Genomic DNA, 10,679 nt, shown 5'->3' on the forward strand with positions numbered 1-10,679 from the left:
GACCGACACGTTTTACACAATGGGTGCTCAGTAAATGTCAGTCCCCTAATTACTCAGCCCACGTGTGACAGGGAAGCGTCGTCTGGGCAGCCCCGCAGGAGAGATGGCAGGAGGAAGGACAAAGGAAGGGTGGGGGAGTGAACCGTGCGCCCACCGAGCGTGAGCTGCGGCAGAAAGGTCCGGTGCTGCACCCAGACTCAACCCCAACTGTCTCAGGGAAGAGCCACGGCGAGGGGTGCAGCTCCCGTCAGCCAGGGTGGGTCAGGGTCCCCAGTGCTGCCACCAGCACAGCTGTGGTATCTTGTCCTGTTTTCTGTGTTGCATTCGTTTCCAAGCGCCACCCCCAGCCTGGCCATCTTGGTCCCAGGTCAGAGTCCCAGGCACGACGACGCCCATCAGCCCAGCACGGGCACAGGATGGCCCCCGACCATCGTGACGACTGCGGGGACGGAGCTCTGATGGGCCAGCCTGCACCACACACCTGGTTCTGGGGCTGTGCCTGTGAGGCTCTGCAGGGCCCGGAGGGGCCGGAGGGAGGGCCAAGCTCCCGAGTCCTGTGCTAAGTGTCGCTGGGTGTCCACCGAGCTGTCCAGCATCGGGGGACTTGCAGGGTTGGGGGGCCGAGGAGAACTGGAGGTGTGTTGGAGGAAGGGCCGTGTGACCCGTCAGACCCGTGACTCTCAGGGGCCCTCAGACGTTCCCACCAGGCACACACCTGTCAGAGGCTGACGAGTCAGGGGGCAGGAGCGGGTGTCCGCCTGGCTTTGCTGAAGGAGCTGTGGTGGGGGTCTGAGCGTTAGGCCGCGGTCGCCTCTTCATATCCCTCCCCGTTCAGGCCCCATGTTACTTACTTGAAACTGGAGTTTTTATTGCGCTGAAAGCTGTTTGTTGTGACAATCTCATACTAAACAGATGGAGAGAAGGTGTTAATTAAACCATAGACGTCTACTCCCACGTAATTCATTCCAGTTTGAAGTAGAAGATGACAAACAGCCAGAGGCCCCCCGTCCGCCCGGCCCCCCATCTCTTGCCAGCCTCACGTACACGCGGACTCACTTTCCACCCAGAGCAGCCCCCTGAGGACAGGCAAGTGGCCTGAGCTCACTCTGACCTGCCCGTGCCCAGTGCTGGAACAAGCAGGTGCTTGACAAAGACCTGCCAAGTGACTCACTGACCAGGGGGTGGGGCAGGCAGACGTCTGCGCTGCGGGGACCCAGCGTCTCCGAGCGCACTGGCTCCTGGATTCCATACACACGTCTGTTCTGTGCCGGCCTCCCCAGGACACAGCACCGCAACAGAGCCGACCCACCGACGCCCCCACGGTGAACGCCGCGCTGCATGACTTCTGTTCCTCGTGCGCGGGCGGCGGTCTGGGTGAGGGCGTCCTCCCCCAAGCGAGGGACGCGTGGAGCGAGCCAGCCGGATGACCCCGCCCCAGCCAGGCCAGAAAGGCTCCACCTGGCGCGAGAGCCCGGGGAGAACAGGCAGACCCGGACTCGCACGAGTCAGGTGTGGGAGATACCCTGCCTGTGATGTGCCTGAACAGAAGATGGGGACAAAAATAAGCTAACCCCACGACGGCAGAAAGGACCAGGAACCTTCTAGAAACGTGTAACTGAGCAGCCAAAATGAACCCGAGGTGGAAAAGGTGTGCAGCGCAGAGCTGAGCACAGAAGCAGGGCCGGGGGGCCGCACGGGAGCAGCCCGGGGAAAGACAGCGGCTGTGGATCGGTTCCCCAGAAAGAAAGGAACTTGTACACCAAGGAGTGACCCCGCGTGGGCGCATCGCCCTCTCTGCCGCTCCCTGGACTCGGACGGAGCAGGGCCTCACCACTAGGTCAGCCTCTCGGGACCTCCACTGCTGTGCCAGCCGGGGCCGGATCTCCCCGGAGTGTGTGGAGCCCAGAGCACACCCTCACCCTGGTGCTGGCTGGCGGCGGCCAGTTTACCCCAGACAGGCCCCGTGGTGGCCGTGTAGCTTCCAGCTGCCCAGGGCCCCCGGCAGCAAGCATCCACCTGCAGTGTGTGGGTCACCCCCGCACACGCGACCAGCTGGGTGGACAGCAGCTCCCCAGGCCACTGACTCTGCAGCCTTTAACCTAACGTGCGACCCGGCAAACTGGGACTTCCGCAGAGTCCCCGTGTTAACACACCTGAGAGAACCACAGCCCATCTCACAGAACAGAAGGCGCCGTGACGGTAAGGGGGCCGTGTGGATGCTGCCCTAGGGTAGACCGCGGGCCCCACACTGACGGACACATGGGCTGGACGCGTTCACTGTCACGGGCGCCATGATTCCTGGCAGAGGGGAGCCCCTCAGCCCCAGGACCCTCTGGGGAGCCCCCCAGCGGAACCAGTCCTGTGTGTTTTCACAGCTCCCTCTGCTTCCCACTGCACTTTTGCTTTGACAGAAGCTTCTAGTAAATGAAAGTGCTCTTTCTTCTCCCCCTTGGTTACAAGGTCTTACAAGTTCAGACGGCCAAGCGGGCAGCAGTCAGCTGCCCCGGGTGTGCCTGTGGAGAGGACTCACCTCTGAAGCTGTTCCATCCGCAGCACTGACTTCCGAAGGGATTCCTCCAGCTTTGTGATCTAAACACAATCAGACTTCTGGTTATCAGGCAGACTAGCGGAGAGAGCGTAGACAGCACACACTGACCCTCTCAACGTTGCAAGCCACGAATCCGAACGTGGCCGCCACAGGAGCTGCCCTCTTGCTGTTTCAGAGTAAATCTGCACCGCGTGCAGGCCGTCAGGGGCCCCGGGAGCCGGCGCTGGGAAGCCGTCTGGGCAGCGTGAAGCCGTGCGGTGTAGCCCAGCCTCAGCAAGCAGCCTCGCCCCGGTGCTCCTCTGAGCTCTCCGTCTACACCCCAGATGTGAAACTAGATGAACACTGCTGCTTTCACCAAAGCTCTGCTCTCCTTCCGTGTAGAGCAGGGTATTTATAGGGCAAACAGGCATCTTGAACGTCCTTTTGTAAGGTTTCCCCAGGGCAACCTCATAGCTGTTGTGTGTGGAAAAGTGCCTGATGAGTTCTGGGGATGTTCATGGGTCAGTGTTGTCGCAAAGTGAAACTGCCCCCGTGACCACAGCTGGGTCCCCCAAGCGGCCATGTGCCGATCACAGACGAGAACCCGTGCTGGGCCGTGGGTCAGCAGGACAGGTGCCAGCCAGGGCCCCGCCGCCTGAGACACGGTCTGGGTTAACTAGGCAGCAAGTCACGGGAGTTACCTTTTCTCTATAGAAGGTCAAGAGTCTCTTTCTGTGCTTTTCTTGAAATTCTGAAATCTGAGAAGAGAATACGTATCAGCTACAGGAAGTGGCGCGGGCTGCAGCCACGCACGCTGTCCCGGAGGCCAGGGTTTGGGAGGGACCTCGGTGCAGGCCCAAGCACACTCCGTTTCCCTACACCCTGTCCCCCGGTCCGGGCGTGGGCTCTGCTGGCTGCCACCCCGTGCCTGGAGCCAAGCTCACAGCCGGCGGTGTGTGCAGTGGCGCGGGCCCAGATGCACACGCGAGCGGAGGCCGCGTGCTCCACACGGAGGTCACAGACCACAGGGCTGCACCACGCCCCTCGCTTGCATCCTCAGTGGTGCTCAGGGCCTCGCCATGGGACGGGACACAACCCAGTGGGCCAATCACAGTGTACCATCTCTCTGGCCGCAGCAGTGGATCACGGGACGGTCTCTTGACCAAACAGCACCCACGGGGAACACCCTGGACATGCTACGTGGATGGGGCTGGCCGGGAGGGCACAGCGCCAAGCGGAGCCCAGAGAGCCCAGGGACCTTTTCTGGACCCCCAGGGCCCACTGCACCTGGGACCACCTCTGCTCTTCCATTTAGACGGGCCCCAACTTCCGCATCTGCGGTAGGTTCCTGAGAAGACCAACTAAATCAGAAACAGCGATCTGTGATTTACTCAGGGGAAGAGAGAGCCACGCCACATTGAGGGAAGTTCTATTTATTTATTTAATTTGTCAGGGGGCGGAGCAAAAGGACAAGCAGGGGGAGGGGCAGAGGGAGAAGCAGGCTTCCCGCTGAGCAGGGAGCCTGATGCGGGGCTCGATCCCAGGACCCTGGGATCATGACCTGAGCCGAAGGCAGACGCTTCACCGACTGAGCCCCCCAGGTGTCCCTAAGGGAAGTTTTCAGACAATGATGCCTCCCCTCTGGGAACACCACCCTGTAACTGCTAAAACTTGATTCTGCTCCCCCCGGGCAGGGTTCCTGCAGGACTGGGATGTGAGGCCAGCATCCTCTAGGTCCTACACCCCATCAGTGTACCCCAGGACTCTGCTTAGTGGGCAGACATGAAGGGCGGCTGGTGCTGTCCCCAGGCTCACTGGGCTAGCACAGACTGAGGGAGAAACCACCATGGACTGGACGGCCAGCCCACAGAAGGTCTTCAGTGCCTCCTCTATGGCCCAGGCCACCTCCAGAAGACAGGACCACGGTCAGGAGTGACAGCCTCTTCCTATCCTCCTGCATCTTCCCAGGGATTCCATACCCTCAGGGGTCTGGAGGACACACTGCATGGGGCCCCTGCTCCACAAGACAAGGGCCGACGGACACAGGCTCTGCCCGGAGCATTAGTCTGTGGTGGGGGCACCACGAGGGGCCTGCAATGTCACCCCCATGGGCATCTTCGTCTTCATGAGGCCACGTCCCAGAAATGTCCTTGATGCTCGGCGACAGCTCTCAGGTCTGGCTCCCAGGAGGGGGTGAGGTGCTGTGGGACAGAAGGGCCAGCCAGGTCCTAGACTGGAGGCGGGGGCTGTGCACAGCGGGGAGGCGTTCTGGCAGATCTAGAGGCACCCCCCCGCCAAGTCGCCTTCAGCCAGGACTAGGCCAACAGTCTGTTCGCTTGGTCTCATTCCTCAACGGGTTCTGTACCTGTGGCAAGAAGAGGGTATCACACACCTCTGACCCCTAAACCTCGTGTCCTGGTGCAGGGTCCACTCTGAGAAACAGAAAGCAGGAGCATCTGGAAGTGACCACAGGATGGCCCACCTGGAGCATCCGGGAGCAGGGCTGTGTCCACGCCGGCAGGTGGGCTTGACCTCAGAAGAGCTGGGGCTCAGCAGGGCCTGTGGGCGGGCCCGTGGGTGTTTTGAGGACAGGCAGAGGACAGGCAGAGGACAGGCAGAGGACAAGTGCGCAGGCCTCCGCGGCTGGCACAGACAGGACAAGGCAATGAGGCCACAGCAAGGACCGGGCCACGGGCAGAGCTGAGCCGGGAGAGGGGCCTGTGGATGGGACGCCGAGTCCCGAGGGGCCTGGTGCAAGTCCAGGGGCAGCGTGGACCCCTGTGGCCATATGCCACCCACCTGTACCAGGCAGGGGCCAGCCTCCGGGACTCCAGGGTGTCAGGCCCCTCAGGCTGAGATGCTGCGGCCTTGCCCAGGGCGGGGGATATGGACACCAGCAGAACAAAATGTAAAAGGGCCATGACCCTCATCTGGTAGAGAGTGCCCTCCTGCACGGAGGGGGCACCCGTTCCGTGAGATTTTTATGAAGTGCGGAGACTGAGGAAGCCCAGACCAGGAGCTGAGCATGTACGCACCCTCTCTGCCGGTCCCTGTGACGGGCAGGGGAAGCTGTGGGACAGCTCGGCGCACCTGCCACCCGGTGGGTCCATCCCCCTGAGGGGCAGCCAAGTGTCCACGCTCTGACTGACCGACACGGGCCAGCCCTGGCTCAGGGAGCTGCTCAGGGGAAGGAGGATTTCTGCTTCTTCCAAACTAGATCAGGAAGGGTGACCTCCTGACCGCCTCCTTGGACCCCCCTGCTGTGGTTCTGACAGCCATTCGTGCTGCGGCCTGACGGTGGCTTTACGCTCTTAAAGTTACTGTCGATGTGGGTTTGGTCCGTCAGTGCTTCCCTACCAGAAGTTAATACCGAGAGGAATTTACGATACCTACCAATTCATTCAAGAGTAACGAGCCCAGTACGTTAATGTGTGTGACGATGCGCTATCCTGTCGTGAGGCCTCTGGAAACTCCACTTCACACCCGGACAGATGGGCACGTGGCCATGGGACGTGGCCCAGAGGTGTGAGGGAGGTCCCTGGCAGCTGCCTCCGCGGCCCAGCCCCCACCCCTGTACGGGTGCACGCTCTGCGGGGCCGTCTGGAAACGCCATGTCCTTGGTGAGACTCTTGCAAGCACGGGGCTGCCCGTCGTTGTGAATGCCGTGGGTCTGAGGACCTCCCAGGCCCGATCGTGGGCGGCTTCTGGGGCACGTGCGTGTGACTGCAGGGCTACACGTAGATGGCAGAGCCGTGACACCGTGGGGCTTCTGGCTCTGTCACAGCTGGAGCGCGGCCGTGCAGAGGGGAGGTCTCGGCGGGGCTGGTGGAGCCAGACAGGCACGGGCCCAGAACGGTCAGGGTGGGTACTGCTCTCCCTCGGCCTGCTGCCCCAGAGGAAAGGTCCTGGCTGGAGGCAGCTCCTGGATGCTGCCCCGCTCAGCCTCCTCCCCCAGAGGGTAGGTGGGAGGCGGCCCGCAGGTAGCTCCGTGTTAACAGAACGGGGAGAAGCAGGATGGCTGGGGGCTGGAGGGCTCCCTTCTCTCCCAAGCGGCTTCGTGGACAGAACGGCGGCCCGCACCTTGTCCAGGGACAGCCGGGAGGCCAGGCATCTGGGGCGGGACGCGGGGTGAGCACGGATTCACAACACTAGAGGGAGGGGGAGCAGCAGGTGAGATGTGGGGGTGAGGCAGGTGAGGTGAGGGGAGCAGGGCTGGGAGAAAGACAGGCACCCCGGGAGCCAGGGGAGAGCATGCCCTCGTGGACTGTGACCCTCAGAAAGGACAGCCTCACGAAGCAGCCGCGGCCTCGACGTGGGGCCCTTCCAAACCCGAACCGTCAGGTCTGCCCCAGATCGTGAGGGTCAAACGACAGCTGCGTCCCTGTGCACAGCAGCAACGACCGAACACGGCCAACGGCTTCGTCTCGGCGAGGGCAGCCACGGGAGGCAGGGAACCCCAGGAGGGACTGGTCTCCAGAGCTTGTAACACCCTGTCTCTTCTGAGGTCATCACAACAGCGAGTCTCTGATGCCGGGAGGGCGGACAGTGGTCACACTGAACAAGCCACGCGTTGAGCTCACCTGGCAGGTCTCTCTGGAGTATTTCTGACACAGGCTGTCTATGCCCATAAACAGCGCCTGGATATCCGCGTCGGTCTGAAAGGGAAGGGAAGCTGGGGTCCGTGTTACTGCTTCCAACACGGTGTAGACACCGGGGAGAAACATCTAGAATTAGCCACAGACGACGCAAACAATCAGCACCCCACAAACCATCTCCAGGGGGCCTGGGAGGCTCGCCTGTGTCCTGGCTGCTGGTGGCTGTCGGTCAGTCCAAGGACTGAAGGGCAGTGCTAAGGGGCTCTGGGCACCCACCGGAGGGCAGAGTGGCCTCGACCACAGGGGCTCATCTGTGCGGTGAGACACACCCCTCCTTGGAAGGACACCCCCAAAGCCAGGCTTTCATGGTGGAAACACACGGAACTCAGAAGAAGGAAAAAAGCTGAGGAGAACGCTTTCAACCAATCACAAGTATGTGCAAGATACTTAACAAGCAAACATAAAGTATTTAAAAACATAAGGGTTGAAGGAACGGTGTCTGCCTACTTCCAAGCCCTAGTGCAGACCTGCCCTGCCTCCTCCCCTGACCACAGCAGCAATAAAAGCCCGGGCAGCAGCCATCCTGCGGCAGGAGTCTGGGAGGAGCGGCCATCAACCAGAAGGAACGGTACGGACACACACCAGACCGAAAAGGTGCAGGAAGAGTCTTGGGCGACCCCCCTGTCTGGTCTTTGGTCTGGACTTAAGCAAGTCATGAAGGTCAGGATGGCGGTTTGGGGGCCATCTGTGACCCCAAACTCCACTAAAACAACAGTGAAACTAAATTAGGTCAGTGGTAGAAATTGGGGATTGTACCTTGAAGGGCCAGGGCCTTCTGGCAGGAATAGTGGAGGGGCCAGGAGCAGGTCTGGCTTTGGGATATGAGGGGGCTGGCGTGGTGTCAGCACAGCGGGGGTCCCCGCACAATGCTGCCTGGACAGACCACTGCACATGGGGCGGCACGGCCCACAGACAGGGCCCGGGGCCTCCAGGTTCGTGTGAGCCCTGCTCTGCACCAGCTAGACCTGCCACCCCGGCACGTGGCCTGACGCCTCCGAGCCTCTGTCCTCCCAGTGAGGCCAGCAGAAACGAGAGCCTTCCCCGAGGGCCATGCAGAGTTCCCCCGAGAGCGTGGCTGAGCCTGGTGCTCAGCAAGTGGGGACCGTGCCTGTCTGCAGAGATACGTTACACACACACAGACGACCCCAAACTAGATGAAGAGCTCCATGGACCAGAACTGCAAGCACCTGGAAACGCTGTCACTGGTCTGTTAGGGTCCACTGCCTTCTGAGGGAGGACTCAATCATTCTACGTGTGGCAGAGGCCCCAGTGGCACCGGAGGCTGTGGAGACAGAGCAAACACGGGTTCCCCAGTCCAACAAAGGCCCCCGCCGCACAGACGGCGGCATCTCCGTGCAGCCAAGCAGGACAACTGCGCGGACAAGCGTCATCACACAGCACAGCCACGCTGCGGAAGGAGACAGACGAGGAAGGAATACGATCAAAGCACCAAAAAAAATTAATGTCCATTAAAGAATTCTAAGCTCAGTGAAAATATGCTTCAAAATAGAGGCAAAAAAAAGAGGCGCTTTTCAGACGGACAAAAACCAGAGAAACGTGCCAGCAACAGAAGGCGCTGCCTTCAGGCAGGAAATGGCTCCTCGGTGGGAGCAGGGCTTTCAGGAGCCAGCGAGGAGCATGGGGGGGGACTGCGGGGTGAGCGCAGATCAGAATGGTGCCGCACACTAGCTGCCCTGTGGGGCTCCGTGCACACAGAACGAAACCACCCACCAACAGGGTAGGTGGGACAAAGACCCTTGCTTCGGCAGGAAGACCGACTGCACATTGGACTTCAGAAGGTCGAGGCCATGCCATGGTCTCTGGGGTCACAGAAATGAACCCTGTCTTGGTCTGAGTGGTGGACACGTTCAGGTCACAAACAATTCCTGGAGCCACGGACTTGTATCTGTGCACTTTTCTGTATTAGACTTCAGTAAAAGTCAGTAAAAATAACTAAAAATCCCCAAATATTTCTAAGTCAATATACTCTCAGAAAACACACAGGTCATGGGAGTAATTGAGCAGAAATTTCAAATTATTTCGAAGTGAAAGACAATAAAAATGTAAAATAGCCAAACACATACAATGCAGGCAAGGGCAAAGAGAGGGCTGCCCTAACCCCACAGCATAAATGCCAGGAGGGAGAGGCTGCGAGTGGACAGAAGCACCCATCTTACAGAACAGACTAAATCCAAAGAAAAAAGAAGAAAGGAAATGATAAGAACACAGCTGAGAACAAATGTAAAGTGAAGAGAAACACTAGTTCTCTGAGAACACTGATAAAAAGTCAATAAAACCAGGCAAGACTGTTGAAGAAAAAAGAGAGAAGGCACAACAACCATTATTACAATGACAAACGATCATCACTACGGATCTCACAGACACTGAAAATACAGATGACTGCAGACACACTGACGATGAGAAACTTGAAAATTCAGATGAAGTGCACAAACTCCTAGTGAAAGACCACTCAGTTAAGCTGACCCAAGAATTAGGAACTCTGAAGACTCCCATATCTAATTAAAAAATTAAAACCCAAGTTAAAAACCTCTCCACAAAAAGCCTTCTAGGATCAGATCATGTCAGGCATGATTCTAACGTACCTTCTCTGAATGATCCCAATCTTAAAAAAAAAACTGCAAGAGAAGAGAAAAATGAAAGAATTTTCAAGTCCTTTTATTAAGTCAGCAAAACCCTGATTCACCAGAACTTGAAAATGGCATTGTAAGAAAGGAGAGTTACAGGTCGGTTCTCACACGAACAGAGGTGCAAAACCCCCAAATCCCTCTGCCCATATAGACTATACCGCATCACAACCAAGTTACAGTGTTTAAAATTCTACTGTGGGTTCAGGGGCACCCGGTAGCTCAGTCGGTTGGGCGTCTGACTCTTGGTTTTGGCTCAGGTCATGATCTCCAGGTCATGAGATCGAGCTCCACATCGGGCTCCGTGCTCTTCCTGGAGTCTGCTTGAGATTCTCTCTCTCCCCCTGCCCCTCCCCCCCACTCACATGCACGCACACACTGTCTCTCTAAAGTCATAAATAAATAAAATCTTTAAAAAAAATTGTACTGTGGGTTTAAAATTCTAAAAATAATTGCAATTTACATCAACAAAATAAAGTAGAAAAGTCAAATGATAACCTTGATATTTACAGAAAAACTACTTGATAGAATCCAACACGGCTCATGATAAACCTTAGCAAGAAACCCAAGGTGCACATGAATACTCCACTGGAAGCTCCACCCTAAAATCAGAAAGAGACAAAGGATGCCTGACATGCAATGAGGAACAAGAAGGCAGAGAGAAAGAAAGGGAGGAATGACACGGAGATTAAACATTTAGAGATGATATGGTTGTGCATAGAGAGCCTAGAAAAAGCTCCAGATCAGCCAATAGCATTAAGTGAATTTAGCATGGTCACCAGATAAAAGCTAAGAAAATCAACCGAGTTTTATACACCAGCAATAAGCACTAAAGAGATGACATGTTAAGAA

At 57.9% G+C, this 10,679-nt stretch overlaps 1 protein-coding gene and 1 long non-coding RNA gene across 3 annotated transcripts in view; both read right to left on the reverse strand.

The window, feature by feature from the left end:
- RNF212 (ring finger protein 212) overlaps positions 1-10,679 on the reverse strand; it is a 39,109-nt gene that overhangs the window by 19,536 nt on the left and 8,894 nt on the right. For both annotated transcript variants that reach the window (XM_078068284.1, XM_078068285.1), the window contains exons 3-7: positions 7,108-7,182; positions 3,229-3,285; positions 2,531-2,589; positions 852-904; positions 716-776 (exon numbers count right to left, since the gene is read on the reverse strand). In XM_078068284.1, the coding sequence (XP_077924410.1) occupies positions 716-776; positions 852-904; positions 2,531-2,589; positions 3,229-3,285; positions 7,108-7,182 (305 nt within the window). The remainder of the gene's footprint in view (positions 1-715; positions 777-851; positions 905-2,530; positions 2,590-3,228; positions 3,286-7,107; positions 7,183-10,679) is intronic.
- On the reverse strand, positions 3,950-5,129 carry LOC144381312 (uncharacterized). Its single transcript, XR_013446226.1, has 2 exons — positions 5,010-5,129; positions 3,950-4,892 (listed from the first exon to the last, which is right to left on the reverse strand). It is a non-coding gene; the product is annotated as an uncharacterized LOC144381312 (long non-coding RNA).

Source organism: Halichoerus grypus, chromosome 3 (assembly GCF_964656455.1).
Source record: "Halichoerus grypus chromosome 3, mHalGry1.hap1.1, whole genome shotgun sequence".
NCBI lineage: Eukaryota > Metazoa > Chordata > Mammalia > Carnivora > Phocidae > Halichoerus > Halichoerus grypus.